This window comes from Haliaeetus leucocephalus, unplaced genomic scaffold (genome assembly GCF_000737465.1).
Source record: "Haliaeetus leucocephalus isolate CR32 unplaced genomic scaffold, Haliaeetus_leucocephalus-4.0 Scaffold236, whole genome shotgun sequence".
NCBI classification, from domain to species: domain Eukaryota; kingdom Metazoa; phylum Chordata; class Aves; order Accipitriformes; family Accipitridae; genus Haliaeetus; species Haliaeetus leucocephalus.
The window spans coordinates 612,576-630,347 of record NW_010972672.1 but is presented as its reverse complement, the minus strand read 5'-3'; the positions used below and the strand labels follow the sequence as shown (position 1 = coordinate 630,347).

The 17,772-nt window shown below is 49.8% G+C and overlaps 1 protein-coding gene across 1 annotated transcript; it reads right to left on the bottom strand.

Annotated features, from left to right (window-relative positions):
- Positions 1-205: 205 nt before the first annotated feature.
- LOC104832079 (SITS-binding protein-like) lies at positions 206-14,336 on the bottom strand. The gene is made up of 10 exons (XM_010568054.1): positions 13,878-14,336; positions 11,114-11,285; positions 10,103-10,310; positions 9,824-9,974; positions 9,365-9,562; positions 8,645-8,913; positions 6,793-6,929; positions 5,149-5,270; positions 4,172-4,351; positions 206-379 (listed from the first exon to the last, which is right to left on the bottom strand). Exons 1-10 carry the CDS (start codon positions 14,334-14,336, stop codon positions 206-208), a joined length of 2,070 nt encoding a protein of 689 aa, XP_010566356.1.
- Between the last annotated feature and the right edge of the window lie 3,436 nt (positions 14,337-17,772).

The window sequence follows — 17,772 nt, the reverse complement described above, 5'->3', positions numbered from 1 at the left end:
TTGTGCCAAAGCTGTATTTCTGCTATTTAAGAATAACAGCAAATAATAAAAGATTCAAACAATTTCTGCTGGGGAAAAAAAAGGGGGGGGGGAAGTCTTGGAAAAGTGCAAATAGGCTGAAATAGTCTCAAGGAAGAGCGAGCACATTGGGCCAGTGCTGCTCTGAAAGAGGTCAACTGTCCAAAAGCTGCAGCAGTCTGTGAATTTAGGAGGTCTTTATAAAAACCGGCACCTCTGCAAGGCTGGCGGAGTAATTCCTGAGGATGGTGCCTCCATCAAACACATGGGCAGTGTTGGTGTCCATCCATAGATGCCCTTCTCCAGGCAGGTAGATATCTCTCCACGTTTGCCCTTTTTCTGTTATTGGGGCAACCAGGACCTGCAGTGAAAAAAAGAAAGAAAAAAGAAAGAAATTTAGCAGTTGGAGGATTAGCCAGGACATACCGCTAGCTGTGCCAAGCAAACCACAAGGCTGAAGGGACAGGCAAACAACCACAGAGAAGATCAGGAAGTCTGGCTCATCACTGCAAATGAAAGTATCCATCCATGCAAGAAGCAGAGGCCAAAGCTGGTAAGCTCAAGGGTTCTTGAATTGCAGTGAGAAAGGATGATGCAGTGGCCTTCATCTGACTGGTACTGGGATCTTCTACTACTTGCCTGCAGTAGCCCCTAGAGACCATCCAGCTCATATTTTGGAAGACCTGAACAAAAAAGCCATCAGAAATCTGTGTTTCCTGCAAAATAAAACTCGTGCTTCTAGGCTGAGCAAGACAGGGTGGGCGCCGGCAGGCCAGCAAATCCCAGGTGCTGCAGGTGGGTTCAGGCTCACACGGGGCAGCTTCCAAGGAGGTTTTGCAGGATTGCAATGGGAATTGGCGGCACAGAGTCAGGGCAAGAGACATCCCCATGCCGCATAGGGGATTTGGGGCAGAATTGGGAATTTCCCTTTCCTCCCATAATCTTCATAATCTGGTATGAAACCAAGCAGAAACTTGTATTTCAATTAGAAAGGAACACGCTATAGGGGTGGGAGAAGAGCTTTGGCTCCAGGCTGCTAAAAAGGAGGGCTTCAAAAGCCCTCTGCTCAGGGCTGCTCTCCAGGCAACTTAACCCTCCCTCCCCACCTTTTCTCTCCTGCATTTAGAAGAAAGATTTGTGTTTCAGCCTCTCAGACTAATTAAGCATTGCAGGTTACATAAACCCTAGGAAAAGCTTGTGTTTAAAATATACAACATGATATACAGAATCTCAGGCAACATATTCACATTTATCATTCTATGGACTCAAGGCTCCTTTGGAGATTCAAGGGATTTAGCTGCCCAATGCCGTTAAATGTTCATGAAAATCCCAGCCGGCAGCCTTGGCATATTGGCAATTGCATTTTAAACAGCATATAAAAATGAAAGCATAAAAAAGTTGCACTTGGGTCACAAATCAGTGAGTCCCATTCAGACATGAGGCATAAGGAGAAATGTGCTCTGCTCACTCCTCCCCAATGACTTAGTCAAAGTAATCCAGTCTCCAAGGAACTTTAGAGATTATTTTTTTTTCCTCCTTGCTTTATGGGAAAAGCAGTTTCCAACATTCTGAGAATATTTATTCCTGATGAATTATTTCACTTCAGAAGCTGAAAGAGGTTTTCAGGGCCCTAAATAAGAGTTTTGCAAGAAAAAACAAAGCTTCTCTAAAAAGAAAAAAAAAAAACCACCCCCCACCAAACTAGCTGCTTTGGCTTCAGTTTAAATCTGCTTGAACACTGAGACTTTGATTTGTATTTGTGCAGAACTGGGTTCACATGATGATGAAAAAAAAGAGAGGATGATAGGAAAAAAATTAAAACTCTAGAAAGACCATTAAAGGAGGGGGAAAAAAAAGGCTAAATAGTGAAAACTGGATATGAAATTTATGGATCAGTCCCTCTTATACCCCATTTTTGGAAGTCCTGGTCAACAGCAAAGAGCAAGTGCTGGGGACTTATCCCTGCACCCCTTAGTGATGCTCCTTGAGCTACATGGCAGCATTGTCCCAGGGAGATGTTGTGGTGTTTGGCACACCTTGGGGGACACTTTTGGACCCTCCTGGCCTTCATAAATATATTTGGCAGCAAGACCTGGCTTCCCTGCCTCTTGCAGCATCCACTTTCACTAGGCAGATGGCACTGACAAGCAGTGATGCTGCGTCACAGCCACAAAACAGCACCTGACAATATTTTTTTGCCAAATCAGTGAAACTTGTCTCTTTGCTATTATATTTCAGTACGCTTTGCTGGAAGGAGTCAATAGCGGTCAGCTCCAATTCCTTTTTGCAGTAGTGGAAGTTTGCTCATGAGCAATGCTGGAATATGGCTGTGCAGTGTTAAATCCATCAAGACCTCTAGTCAAGGATCAAAACCACCCCGACCACTGCAGTCCCACACCACCGCCTCCCAAAACTGCTTGCAGAAACCCAGAGGCATTGCTGTCCTGTCTGCTCAAAGGCAGCAGATGTTTGTTTCCCTTGGTAGTCAGCAAAAATCTGACATAAAAACTGCTTATTGAGCACTCTTGCTAATTTGACAGATACATTGTCCGGCCTGATTCAGATTGAAAGTGTGCTGCCAAGAGATCTGGATGAATGACATCTGGAAGTAATGCATGTACAAATCACAGCCTGAAAGTCAGGTTTCAAAGCAGCCCAGAGTTACCTGCAAGAAAGCCTGGGACGCAACTCAGAAGCAGGAGGGCTTCAGCAATAGCACAAAGCCGAGTTTGTCAGCACCCTGCTTGCACTGAGGGACGATGCTCAAGAGGTTTATCCCAGCATCCTAGCACTTAGTCCTGCCTCAGACCATACCAGGACAGAACCCCCCTGTGTATTTTCCAGTAGTTTATTGTTAATGATGCTCCAAATTGCACCAAAGCTGGGTTTGGAGTGCATTTCTATTCTTCCAGCTTCCAAGTCAAAACATCCCCTGTCTGGGCTCTCCTGCCACAAGCTCAGGCTCTTTCAGGGGGGTGGAGGGATTGGAAATCAGGCAAGCTTTTTGCCAGAAGGGCTTGGCCCTGACAAGTTTGTGGAGCAGACATCACATTTTACCGTATTTTAGGAGCTTTCAGCCAAGCCAAAGCTTTGCGCCTCCTGGGAGAGAAGGCTAAAGCTGCCCCGACTGTTCCCCCCCCCCCCCCCGAGTTTGTGGTATTTTACTGGGAATCTCACCTCACTAACACAGACCACATTTCTGCCCTGGCTGATTCAATTGCATCAGGGATTCTTCAGTTTGAGAGATTTTGGGGGAAGGAACTAGGTTTTAGCATGCTCACAGTTTTAACTAATACCATTGTTACTGCCCAAACGTGTGCTCTACAGCATGTTGGGACAGCAGAAAAGCCTCAGTTCCCTCCAACTTCTGTGCTTGCACAATGCTAGTCTAGAATTCATTTGTGCCAAGGATGTGTGTTTTAAAGCTTTCACACCTGGTTATCTGAGCTCTCTGCTAAAATGTCTTTCTGCTGCTTCTTAAAAAGTAATTTCCTGCAGTGAAAGTTTCCTTTTAAAAAAAAAAAAAAAAAAAATCTATAAATTGAATCCACAGAATCTGTGGCCAGAAACTCAAGCTTGAAAATCAGGTATTGCAGTATCTGTTGGAGGTTGCAAGCAGAGCCCGAAAAGATAACTCTGCAGCACAAGCTGCTTTTATATTAAAACAAGAAACAAGCTCCTGTTGAGCTTTGCTTTTGGGTTTGGGATTTTTTTTTTTAGGGAGATGATGTCCCCATGATTAGCAGCATCTCCATGTAAAGACAGCCCAACGTGTTCATGCAAAATGAATGCAATACCATGAATACTATGATTATGCTTTTAATGAAAAAAAAAAAAAACAAAACAATGTAGGAACTGCCAAAATCTTGAGCTGCTGGGATGCTGCACCCAGGCAAAGCAGGAGGGACAAAGATAAAGTGATGCCACTGCACAAAATAAAAGGTCTCCTTACAAAAATGGGAGGATGAGGCACAATTTTCTAAATTGCAAACCTGAAGGAGCCAACAGGGTCCCCTCAGCCCTTCAGTTTCACACAACCTCTGTATGAGCACTGTTTTCAGGTAGGATGCAAAGAGGCAGATGGGCGAGCACAGGGGGCACCTTATTTGCCCCCACTTACCCTTTGAAGGTATTCAGTCCCCACATTTCCTACCTCATCTCCAATGAGAAATTCATCCTCTATGGTAAAAGCAGTTGGATCTGTGGGACTGAGCCACCATGCCGGCCGGAAGATGGGGTACCCCAAACTAAGCCATTCCTCACTGTATTTTAGGAGGAGCGGCACGACGAAGTCCTGGTGCCTCTGTATGCATTGCCGGGTAAGATTCAGGACCTGCAGGGTGGGGGAAGAAAAAGAAACCCATAACAAGTCGTTTGCCCAATAAACAGCAGAACAAGCAGAAAGAAAAGAAAATATACATACATACATATTTATTTTTTTCCCCCCTTGGGAAGAGAGATTAGCAAATTGCAACATCCTGGTCAAGTTATGGCAGCTAACAAGGCGCAAACAGGGTTCATACAGTGGATTTATTCCCATTAGATGCAAAAGCTGGGGACAGCGGCTGACTGGTGATATCCACCAAGGTGTTGATGTCTAACCAAAGCAATGAACTTTTTTGCTGCTGGCAAAGAGATTTAATGACATTTCCCCCGCCCCCCTAATTTTAAGAATCACTCTCCCCTTTTATTGCCCTAAAGGTGACATCCCTGGGAAAATGCCTCCAACTGTTTAAAAAGATCTCAAATGTGAATCTGCAGGCTTCACCTTGCTGTAGATATTAATTATAGTTTGACCAAATAGTTAAAGAACTCCAGCAGCAAAAAGGAGGGAGAGACACACATGACGATTGCTGTCATTTCTACAGGTGTTGCAGATACTGGTCCCATGGTTGCACATAGCTGTGAAGTATAAAGCCACAAAAACTCACATGAATTTTGCAGCAGAAATACTGCTGAGAGCGTACAGCGATCTGGTTGCTGGGGCAGGGAGCAGGATTTTGTGGGTAGCAAGAACAGGACAGAGATTTTTAGCCTCGGCTTTCCCCAGTAGGGACCTTAATGGCTTTTGGGGGTGTTTGTCATATAAGGGACACCGTGTCCTCCTCCACAGGGCATGGGAGTACATACCCAGGCGTCGCAGCAGAGCCAGGGCGGCGTGCTGAAGGCCATCACGGGGAGAAACGTCACAATCTGCAGCCACCGCACGTACAGCTCCGGGTCCCCTGGGGTGTCACTGGCCAGGCTCCCTCCTGCCGGGGACAAGGAGCTGAGCAAAGCTGCTTGGGGGCATCTCATGGTGGGATGAGTCCCAAACGACCTGCTCACCATGCGGGCAGGACATGTTACCCCATTGCAAGAGGGGCTGAATTCTCCCCACCCGTGTTTTTCTTCCTTGAGCACCATCAGCAAACGTCAATCAGACATCCATCTCTGGCCATTTTAGGACCAGACATGCTGGGGCATTGTAAAAATAGGATTTCTCTCCTGCAAAGAAAAGCGTTGGGAAAATGCTGGACTTTCCTTTGCCACTTTGATGTGCAAAGACGAAGCATCACAAGAAAATATTCCTCTAGTTTGGATCCAGTATTGCTGACTAATTAACCAGAAATATGTCATGGAAGGGCATTCCAGTTCCCCTCTGAAACACCAGAGAGGGGCTTGGGAAGAACAAGAGAGGATGGGATGGGACAGGGAAAGGGAAATGAAGCCCTTGGGGCTGGAGCATCCCTAGGAGCTCCGAAAATCTGGCACAGCTTCTCCTAGAAGTGGTATAACCCCCATCCCCCCCCCCCGACACCGAGGGCTCACCCAAACCATCTACAAAACCCCATTTCTGCCAGAGGCTTTTCCCATCCTGACCAGCCCCTGTTCCCTATTACATCTCCCAAGCTGTGGTGACACAACCCAACGGGCCGCACGCCACAACCCCCTCCACGCAGGGGGGATCTGCTCTCTCATCCAGCTCGACTGAAATAAGCCAATGGGTTCCACATCTCTGGGGCGGGAACTGGCATGCTGTGATCGCCTAAGTCTTGTTTTCTAAGGAAAACTGGCTAAAAATAGAGGCCAAATTGAAACATTGCTCAACAGCCCCCTTTTTCAGGACTGCCTTTGCAGCTCCACTCTCTGGGTCTGACACTTCACGTGCAGCCTCTCTGTGTTTGGGGCACGTTTTAGACACAAATAACCCAGTCACCTCCAAGAAGAGGGGAAAAACGAGCTGCTTGGCCCCAATTAAAGGATTGTTTCTTGACTTCTATAATGTTTTTATTTAAGGATTTCTCAATCCATTGTGCTTTGGAGCAGAAACACAAACTTGGAGCAGGGCTGCTAGTGTTTTAGGAACATCTATTTCCCAGCCAGGAGCCTGGGCATGCAGTTTCCCAGCTGTGGGCTCCATCCTCTCTTTTGCTGGGTGGGTTTTAGCTCAAGCAAAGCCGCGAGAGGTGGCGGGCTGCCCTCCGCCTGTGGTTAAGCTCTGTGAAGGGCATCCCCCAGAGACCTGGCTGCTTCTAGGGCTGCCTATTAAAATTTACAACATGTTTTTTTGTTTTCAATTCCTCAGTCAATTCCCTAGTAACATGCAACCCAATCAAGTCAGCACAGCAGAAAATTGGGTACTGGGAACAAAGTGTTTCAAGCCTTCATATAGCTCACCTAAGCCAGACGGTGCAAACGTAACTCCCATGCTCCTCCCGCCTGAACAACTGCTGCAAAAGTCTCTTCAGAAGAGCCAGAAATAGGGGGAAAAAGCAGAAAAGAAATTATTACCTACTGCATCGGGGATGAAGAAGTTGTAGCCCAAGAGGCTGTAGTGCAGCACGGAGGGAATAACCCCCTTCAGCCCAGCATGGCTCCAGTCTGAGTGCAGCGGGCTCATCTGGACGAAGAGCGGTAGATGACTGGATCTGAGGGAAACAAGCACAAACCCAATGTTTTTAGCTGGCTCGCAGGAGCCGAAACTCTCTGACGCCTGGCTGTCTTGGCAGTCACTGTGGTCAGATACGGGTTTCTCCAACTACTTGGCATCTCCATTGGAAGGAAATCAGTTCTCCCCAATACCACTCCCACCCACTGCACCTGCCCTGCCTAGTTGGGCAACCCCAATCCTCCTCCTTCTCCCCAAATCCCCTATTCAAAACTTTCCTTCTCCTGGCTTGATCTCATGAGGACCGCAATTTGGTGGCCCACCTTGATGGCAGCACAGCCACGCTCTGGGTTGCAGCTGTCTTCTCGCTACTTCTCATATGGCAAAATGCTCACAGAAAACATACCCGTGACACCAGCTGGGGTATCCCAACAGCACCCTCAGCCCCAGGTCCACGCGGTTCCCCAAACCCAAAGCACCAACCTCCTTGCGACATGGATGGCACAGGGGACATGTCCTGCAGGGAGGATTTCGCCTCCTGGTTTTCATTTGCGCTCCTCTGTTTCACACTGAGCAGCTGTCATTCCTGACAGCAGTTTTATCTGCCCCCCAGAAGAAAACATTATTTTCCCCATAATTTTTTTTCCCCAAAGCGTTTTTTTTGGCTGGGGTTTTTTTGGGGGGGGGGGGGGAGTGGAGGAGGGGGAGGCGGTTAGGGGATCACATCATCAAGCAGCCCCATACAGGACACAGTATTTCTTGTGGCCAAAAAGGGTCATATCTGGACCTTCATGATGAGCTTTGGCTTGAAAAATGGTCTGGAGCTCATTGAACCATGGGGCGGGGTGGGGGGGTGTGCTCCTAGAGTTTGGTTTCCTCCTCAACCTCCCACCCATTTGCTGACTCCCCAGAGGTCTCCCAGGGACATTTTTTCATCTCAGGAGGTGGTCAGGCTGATGTGAGAGTTTATGAAACACTTCTGGTATGGAAACTGCCCACGAGGAAAGGTATGATCCTGGTCGGACTAAAAAATGGTTAGAAAAAGGGGGATTTCCACAACTCTGGTTTTGCAGATGGCTGAGTAAGAGCCCATCACCACCTTGGCATGTGAAACTGCTTTTTCTTTGAAAATGAACTATTTCAAAGTTGCCTTCTCATACAATTTACTGTTGATAGCTCATCCACAACATGAAATAAGTCATTTTGCAAACAGCCTTCAAATCCCTTTGCATCTGCCAAACATGAAAATGATGGGAAAAAAGTAATAGTTTTTGGTGCCTTTGACCAAAGGGTCCCCATGTTAATAGTTAATAAATGAACCCTGTTGTGGGCTATGCAAGCATGAAAAGTCAGAAAAGTGCAATTGTTTGACACCACAAGCGATTACCAACACAGGGATTTGGCCAAGACTCCAGGGTTTACCCTCTCCCTCCTACAGAAGAGGCAGTGACCCAGAGCTTGAATGGCCATAAATGACAAGATGTGTTTTTATTGCATCTGGCATTAATGCATTTAAGCATTTTTATGCTTTGAGACTTTTAAGAAAAATAATTAAAATGTTCCAAAAGAGAGGAAGAGGAGATACGAGAGCAATCCCTCCCTACATATTGCTCTAGACCACCTCCATGCTCCTTCCCTGGGTGCTGAGTGGTGTCTTGGCATCCCAAGGGCACGTTTAAAGCATCACCTCAACCATCTCCCAGGCAGCTCATGCAGCCATCGGCTCCAGCAAAGTATCTTCTCCTTGGTACCCACCTGGCACCGGCGCTGATGACAGTGGCGTTTCCCAGCGTTGCCAGCGCCGCTGCCAGCGCCCCAGTGTATCGGTCGCCCATCAGCTCTGCAGGAGGTGGGACATCTTGCTCCAGGAAAGCATTGCCCTCGGCACCCTCGAAGACCACGTACGCGGCTCCCAGCACCTGCCGCAGGCGCCGGGCACGTGCCAGGTACCAGCTTAGTGCCGCCTCGCTGGTGATGTTCAGGCGGGCGCAAAGCTGCCCCTTCCACGTGGTCAGCAGCGGGACCTGCGGCAGAGGATGAAAGTGTCTATCAGATCCACAAAATATCCTGACAACCCCAGGGTGCAGGGCTGGAGGATACCCGCTCTGCCCTCATCCTGCCATACCACAATTTGCACCATTGTGGCACAACGCGCAAGAAGTGTAAACCCTCTCTCAATGTTCCCCCCCTGCCAAAAATCCCTGAGTTGATGGCAAATTGGCATATCATTAAAATGAATGCAAAAAAGGGAATTGAGGGGGATTTTCTGAACACTGGCAATTTCTAAAAGTGTCTTTTGGAAGTGCAAATTTGAAAGCTGCTTCCTTATGAAAAAGGAGAAAAGCTGCTCCCCCAGACATTGCTTTGCCCCCAACACAAGAGGATCAGGTTGTCCTCCTCTGCAAGCATTTATTCAGCTTTAATTTTGATTTTATGTTGAGCAGCAGGTTCAGGGGTTGGAGGAGGGTCTCGTACCGAGCAGCCCCCGGACTGGGGCTGCAGACTCAGCCAGTAGCTCGCTGCCTCGCCGTCCCGCAACGAGCGCAAGAAGAGCGGGGAGGCGATGCTGGCGTACGGGGACAGCGTGATGGAGAGCTGCAGCGGTTCGATCAGGGAAGGGTCCCAGCTGCGGGTCGAGACGTGCCTCTTCCTCCGCTCCGAGGGCACGTGGTCCTGTGGGGAGGGAAAGGCAGAAAAAAGGGGTTTTGTAGGAGTGGCAAAGCCGCCGAGGACCAGCTGCTGGGTGTCACCGCCTGCGCAAGGTGAAACTCCAGACCGAGCATCCCTTCTCAGGGAGGGGAGGTTCCCAGCCCCCACCCCACAAAACAGGCGTGTTTGCATTTTACACATAGGGATTTAACCGTGCTGAGAGCAGGGCTGACGGCAGCTCTCCGTTTGCCTTTCGAGCCCGAGGGCCGGCAGGACGGGACGTACCGCGGCAGCGAGGATGGCAGTGCAGCGCTCGCCCAGGGCCAGGACCCCTTCCTGAAGATGATGCCGCTTCAGCCTCTTGGCCAGCGACCTCAGACCTCGTTTTATTTTGGCAGCCGAACCCACCGGGCCGTGATACCGCCAGATGGGAGACCTGCATGGTGGAAAGAGCCGGGGAGGCAGAGGGGTTCGTGCCTTGTGCCGGCATGAGATGCTCAGGGCATCGACCGGGATAAGGGCTTGGAAAGCAACCCCATAGCCGGGAGGGAAGGAGCATCTTACCCCAGGAGGGCCATGTCCGGCAGCGCCCGCGCCTGCCCCACAAGCCGGCTGCCCACGAGCTGGTGGGCGGCTGCAACGTCTGGGCTGACGCAGAGGAGGTAGCGCAGGGGCACGGCGGCTCTCCCCGCTGGCGTTTCCAGGCAGAAATGCCTATTGCTCTCCAGCGAGACGAAAAGGGGCACGTCGGGCGCCACTGTCACCGTCACTCCTTTGGGGAAAGAAGAGCAAAACGGTGCCTCAGCAAGCACCTGGGTCCTCTCGGTCCTCACGCTGGTGGCCACAGGGACGGGGATGCGCAAGGCAGAGCCGAACTGGTAGCAGGACCTCCCAGATTGATCCCGGCCACAGATCCGGCCATGCAAGCAACCCCCCACTCTCTGTTTCTGCTATTCCTTTTTAACCTCCAAAATGCCTTTCAAGGGCTGGATTTGCTCCCTTTCTTGCCTTTTTGCTCTGCATTCAGCTTAGGCAGCGGCTTCAGCTTCATCAATGCAGGGCAGTTGCAGATCAGTTGATTAATTTGGGGGAATATCTGAAGTTTGGCATTCTACAGAATAATCTAAATATCCACCCAAAAATGGCAACAGCAGGTGAACTCATGCCTGCATCCAGCACCCCATACCAGCATCAGGGACCCGTGAGCTCAGGGTGAAGCCACTGAAGTGGAGTTGGAGGATGCAGCAATGGACACAGATCTCTGCTTAAAAGGGACACATCAAGAGCATGGGATTTCCCTGGGGTGACTTGGATCAATCCCATCTTCTCAGGCACTGACTTGTAAACACAGCTTAGGTGCACTGAGGTTTAATATCATGGCCTTTTCCCCAGGGATGAGGCAGCATGGGATCCGTCCTTTGTGTCCTGCTGCCAGCTGTCGTTACATTTGTAGGATATTTTAATCTCGGAGACATCTATCCTGCTCTTAGACTAGTTGCTTTATAGATGGGGAGAGGGATGGAGAAACACAGGGATTAAAGCAATAGGGCATTGGACAGGGAAGGATGCAATTACCTGTCGAGCCTAAAAAGTATCTCTCCAAAACAGGCCCGTAGCCAGCAGGGTTTTTGCTGAAGTCACCACTGACAAAGGGCTGTGCATGGCTCTCGGCGCCGTTGAGTGGCCAGCGCTGGGCGCGGATGCTCGCCCCTCCGTACCAGGAGACGTTGGCCATGGAGAAGCAATCCTGCAGCCAAGAGAGCATCATCAGATGGTGATAAACGCCTCGAGGTGAGGACGAATGTGCGAGTAATTGCATTTGGAGAGGCAAACCCCCTGCAAGTTATTCCAGTGTTGTCAGACCAGTCATGGGACAGGTCTTTTTGCAGGAGGAAAACCCCCAACCCCGTGAGATTTAGGTGTTTTATGCAAAAAGCAGTGCGTGCTCACTCTTTGCTTCCCATATCTAACCTGGTAGAAGATACTTGGGTTTAAGTTTTTCCTCCACAAGAACAAGAGCTGGGCTTCCAGGTACAACAAAATGCTGAAATTCTTCCTAACCGCTTGATTTCTCAGTTTGCAACTTATTAAAGTTATCAAATGGTGTAAGAGTAGGAAGAGAAAAAAAAAATTGTAGCAAGAGTCAAAAGTGCAAGTTATGCACTTTGTTTACCTTCAACAACAAGTCTTAACTTGCTAATTAAAGCCAAAGACAACAATTTTTCTTCCATTTCCCCTTATGCATCTGCATTCAACATGCAGCCATGTAGAGGAATATAAAAATCCCACCACAGGAATAAAAACTCTATAGCTTAAAAATTATGGTTTCCTCTAAAATAAAAAAAACCACAAGACATCTTCCCCAAGGCCTGCCAGTTTTAGGTAAATGTACTTAAATAAAATTGCTGTGAAGCAGGCTGGTGACCCAGAGGTAACACCCACGCGTGATACCCCATGCCTCGGAGAGCCCACCTGGTTACATTCCTGCATTCACCACAATTATCAAAAATTAATGGGTTTTTGAGTTGCCGGTGAAAAGATGCTGAAAACTGTTTAAGCGAAGAGGCTTCACAGGTGCATGTTGCTGCAGGACAAGAGTGACAGTGGAGGTGGAAAATTCAAGGCAGTGCCTTTAAAATACAGTGACAGTGCTTTCACAAACCCATCCTGTACAAATCTGTTTGGGGTTTTTAAAAACAAACAAATGAAACAACAAAAAAACTCCCCCAAAACTTCTCCTAGCTACTTTCTGCAGTGTTTCTGGGGTGAATTTATGACCTGAATTTGCAGCTATCCCCACCTGCATGCACAGAGGGAGATTTTAACCCTGTTGAGAGTGCTCATCTCAGTAGCACCGCAGTGTCCCTGGGGTAACTTGTGGGTTTTCTGCTGTCTCCCAGGGCAAAGCCTCCCTCTTCCCTGAGGGCTAGTAATAAAGAGTAATTCCCTCAGCTAGACTAAATCAGTTTGGGTATTTGGGGCACTTCTCATAGGGCTGACGGGGCAGCAGAGCAATGAGCCATCTCCAAAAGCTGCTGGTCCCAGGGGACATCCCCATCCTTGACCTGCCTCCCTTCAGAAACCATCAATTTTCACTTCAAAGCCTCTAAAAACTTTCCCCTTTCTGCCAAAGCAGGGATCAGCAGGACTTAGCATCCCGCATGACTTCACAAGCGGGGACGGGCTTCCCCGAAAGCCTGGGGATTTGGGGCTGCGGAGGGAGGGTGGGACGGGCAGAGAGGGACACAACGACCTCCCAACTCAACACAACGTAGTTTTATTCACCCCGACCCCGATCCCAAGGCTCGGGCAGCGCTCCTGGAGCCCTGAGCTTGTTTCTGCCGTGGGGGCAGAGAGAGGTTAAGCCTCACTAAGGGGTGGGGAGAGGAGATGTGAATTATTAAAGTGGAAACCCTGGAGGCTCAGAATAGCTGTACCAGGTGTCAGCTGAACTAGTTACACCAGCTGGGAAGGGGGGGGGGGAGTGGAAAAAGCCTATCCTTAACTCTTAAATTTCACTGAATCATATTTTCCAATAGGTTTTTGGTTTTGATTTTTTTTTTTTAGAATATTTTTTTTTCCCCCACTTTTTTTCTTGCTCATCCTCTCAACCACCCCAAATGGATGTCAGCAAAGGAAAATCAGCCCCATGCGCAGCAGTTGTGTTCAGGCAACACCTTCCACTGGCCCAAAATGATGTCAACAGGCAATTTACAGCTAAAGGGGAAGAAATCCCCATCCCCGCAAGATCTCATCTCGCTCCCTCACCTGTCCTGAGGGCTCCCCACAACAGGACGCTGCAGTCTGATGGGGTTTTTCCTTCCCCTCCCTCAGGCTCACTTTCAGAGTCTGCTTTTATTTAACTGAAGGAGAAAACTGAGAAGGATAAAAAAAAAACCAAGCCCCCATAATTTTTTGCAGCAGTGGACATGGATTAATTCCATCCCGAGAGAGCTGCCACATTGTGTCTGTGGTTGGGAGAGACCTTCCTGAGCGCCTCACGTTTCTCGCCAACATTGTGATCTTAGGCAGTTATTTATTCTGTCTCTATATAAACACGGTTCTCCCACCCGGGGGTTACCAATGCGGCACTGAGAGGAGGTGGCCACAGCCCCTTGGTGTTTTGGTGGCTTGGCATCAGGGCACGAGGCTTCCAAAGGGGCTTTTCCCATCTGGGACTCTCCAGCCACTGGAGGCTTTGGAAGATGGGGTGCCCCCGACCATGGTGCAACCCCATAACCGTGCTGGGAAATTGCGCGTTCAGGTCAGATCCTCCTCGCTTTGGCTCCTTTTACCCCAAACGCCACCATTCAGAGAAGGGCACGGGGGTCCCCGTTACCTTTAGCATCACATCGGGGCGCAGAGGGGTCCAGCAGACGCCATAGCACTCGGTGGCGGGGGCTGGCGGGGGCTCGAGGGAGAGCCGGAGCTCGGCATCCTCCTCCCAGGCGTAGCAGAACTGCCCACCGTCGTGCCAGCAGCGGTCCCGTGGCGGAGGTGGCTCAGTGGCCGGCACGCTGCCCACCGCGATCACCGCCACCGTCCGCCCTGCCGGCAGCGCCCGCAGGAGCAGGGCACCCCGGCGGCGCTCCCACAGCATCCCACCAGTGCGGCCCCGCAGCACCCACTCCTCCGGTGACTGCTCCAGCGCCTGCCAGGAGATGATGCCGATGGTCATGGCGAAGAAGACGGCCACGCCAAGGCAGCCAACAGCACCTTTCCAGGGCTCCGTCATCTCCCTGAAACCCGAGGTCCAAGCGGCATCGGGGATTTGGCCGGTGGGGCGGGCAAGTGGCATGATGCGATCGCAGGGGGATGCTCCGACTCCTCTTTCTCTCCCCTCCTGCAGCAGCACAAGGAAGACAACCCTCTTCTTGGACTGCTCCAAAAGAATATTAAAAAAAAAAAAAAAGAGTTTTAAAAAAAAATAAAGCTGCAACTCTTTTCTCTTTGCAGTAATCCGAAGGTAAGAGAAATCTCTTTCACAGCCTCCCTCTGCTAGCCACTGCACAGCTAATCCCACTGCCGGGCTCGGCGCTGGCTGCGACGACAGCTCAACCACAAAACCCCGTGCTGGGTGTCAGCTCAACCCCTTGGCACAGCCGGCAGCATCCGCGCAGTGACACCGTCCGGGGCCGCGGAGAAGCACACGCGTGGCCAAAAGCCACAGGAGGGGAGACAGGGCAGCAGCTGATGGGAAACGAGGCAGCGGTCGAGCCTCCGCAGATCTTTGGGTTTTCACTTCGCAAAGCAGCGTGGCTTTGCTTCTCGGTTTGCAAAGCAGCAGTAAATAGCCGGGGGCGTGCAGAAAAAATATTGCAGGGGTGGTTAGAGAAAGAGTGGGGGAACACAACACTGGTTTTCCACCCCCCCTTCCCTCTTGCCTGTAAAATTATTTGATTAATGCATAGAGCAGGGAGAAAAATTACCTGCGGGCATGGTCCGGCGGCACTGGCTGAGCCCTCGCTCGAGGGAACAGGCACCCGGTGCTCCAGGCGGGCAAGGGGCCACCCGCGGTGACAACCCCGTGGGGTGACACTGGCTTCTCCTCCCCCGTCCCAGGCTGCCCTGACCGCCTCTGCTGCCTCCTTGCCACCTGCCTGGTGGCTACGCTGCCTTTTGGGGCCGATAGCCCACCAGGAATGGGTGCCACCTCTCCCCGGCTCAGCGCACCCACTCGTCACGTCCCCCCGCCACCCAGCAAAGGCACAGCTGCATTTCTTTTACCTAAAGGTAGGTTAAAAGATGCTTTAGCAGCCCCCAAAGTTGCCGCTGATGACCAAGCACTCAAGCCCCAATTATTTTTCCACTGGCAGGTTGGGCAGCAGGTTTTTCTCCTCTTTCCCCAGGGTAGTTTTTCCTCCCAGCCACGTCAGAGACCTTTACAGCTGAGGCAACTTGATCCAAACTAACTCAAGAGCGTTATCCAAGACAAGACATGGTGTGCTCCCTCCCACCCTGCTCCCTTGCAGGCTTCACATATCCTCAGGTAGTTACATTAGAAGCAGAAGCAGGAAATTAAAAAAATGATTTTAAAAAGCATGCATTTATATGGGAATAATTTTAAAGGGATTTTTTTCAAAGTTATTGAGATGGGTCCAGTTGAGCCCTTACTACACACCTGCAAATCCACACATGAGAGTTGTGGCAGCGCTAAGCCTCCCCATTCCGCTGCTTTGGCTTTTTTTGTTGTTATTATTATTACTACTACTATTATTCTATTTGGAGGACTTTCTCCCTGTTTCTAAATGAGCTGCTGGGGGCCCCCTTGGGTCATCTCCAGGGCTGCAGGAAAGGGTACTGCTTGCACCCAGAAGCAGAGCACCCTTGCAGAGGCAAGCAGCCACCTGGGACCATTGCAGTCCCCACCAGTGCAGAAAACTCTAGAAATCTGGGATTTCCATCCCCTTTTCCATGTCCCAAGCACTCATCCCACCAGTCCTCCCCCTACGTGTGGATGATCAGGGAACACCTGGATTTTACAAGCAATATTACAACCCACTGGCTGCCAAGCAATAAAAAAAAAAAAAATAAAAAATTGACATCTCAAAGAGTTACCCCATTCTGCATCCAGGCAAAACCCCAACAACCCCAAACCCTGAACCCAAAGACAAAAGCACTACTCACCACAGGAGATGCTGCTCTTCGGGAGGGTCTCAGGACGGCTGAATCCACCAGGAAAATCCTTGGCCATGGCCCAAATAAGCCCCTGGAGGGGCCTTTCCAACAGGCACCTCCAGTATCGAACTTTAATTTCACCTGGGGCAATATCCAGTATGGGATGGAGGGGAAAATGGGTCGATCATATCAGGACAAGCATCTCCCAGCTGCTGGCAGGAGCTCCAGAGCAGGGAGAAAAGGTCAGATCCAGGGTAAGGAGAAAGGATGAGGCAGGCTTCACCGAAAGCTTGAAGACGAGATGGGGGACAATGATGTCTGTCCAAACAGGGACCGGGGATCACCTGGGAAAATGCCCTCTCCAGCTGCCAGGTTAGAAGAGATTATAGCAGAGCTCTAGGTGATGGAGACGGGATTGGGTGTGATGTGCCAAAGAAAGAGGTCCCGACTCTCACGGGACACCCCAAAAAAGCTGTGAAGGTTATAGACTGAAAACTAGTTAAAATAAAGGGAAAAACATTAAAAAAAAGAAGGGAGAAGGGGTGCTTCTTCCACCAAAGAAGTTATGGGCAAGGTCATGGAACTCGCACTGCTCACCACACCCCACGACCTGGATAAAGGCAACAAGTAGAAGTTAATAAAGTCCCATGGTGATCCAAAGGTGTTCAGCTACAACATACACCTGAGCCAACTGACTTATTAGGGTGGGATTTGCCACTCTTTTTATGAGGTTTTATAACTCCATCTGCCCTAGCGAAAACATAGTTTGGCTAAAAAACATGCAGAAACAGGGCAGAGGAGGTGAGAAAAATGACCTTTGGGGTGGGGCTGTGGTCATCATCTGGTCCAGAATAGAGAGGGATGGATGGGGATGCAGTAGTAGCCCTAAAAATCCAGAAAAGCTGCACAGGGATCAGTAATTCCCCATTCCTCACCCCAAAACAGGCCGGACACACACACATGGACTGATAGGGTTATTTGGCAGTGGCAGCTCAAGGCAAAGTTCTGTCACATGGCACATGATTAAATCATGGCTGCGGGATGGCAGAGGGGCCGGGGACGATGAGCCCGGTGGTTGCTATTAGCACAGCGGTGACAATGCAACAGGCTAAGTGGGGGGCTGCAACCAGGCTGGATCCCAGGGAAATGGGGATTTTTTTTTAAAAAGCTTTTCTTAAAAAGCAGCTCAAATATCTTCTTGCACACCAGGGAAAAATCCTGCTGGAGGTTTCAGCAACCCAATATTTTGCCAAATTAGGGGCCCCCTGCCAGCTTGGCAAATAGGTGACTGTGGGGGGGATTTGGGGCTGAACCCTCTCATCAATTTTTTTTTTTTTTTTTTTTTGAGGGTGGAGGAATGATTTTACCAATTTTCCTGCCCATCACAAATCACAGCACGACCTGGCTCCCACGAACAGCTTGAAGCCCCACTTGACCTCCATTAGTCTTCCTTAAACTGCCAAGAAAAACCACTTCTCCTTGACCATCACAGGAGAAAAAACATTTTGGGGTGGTTCACCTGATTTCCAGCAAGCCGACCCTTGCAGGTCTCAAGAGACCTCGAGTTTCCCATTTCACAGCCGATGAGGCTTTCCAAGCCCCATGGATGCTGAGGG

Bases quoted from the DNA above. Each gene is read 5' to 3' on its own strand.
- LOC104832079 (XM_010568054.1), bottom strand. From the start codon at position 14,336: ATGCCACTTGCCCGCCCCACCGGCCAAATCCCCGATGCCGCTTGGACC. The intron at 11,286-13,877 runs GTAACGGGGACC...TCTTGGCTGCAG, and splicing joins GCCCCGATGTGATGCTAAAG to GATTGCTTCTCCATGGCCAA. The intron at 10,311-11,113 runs GTAATTGCATCC...CTTTCCCCAAAG, and splicing joins ATACTTTTTAGGCTCGACAG to GAGTGACGGTGACAGTGGCG.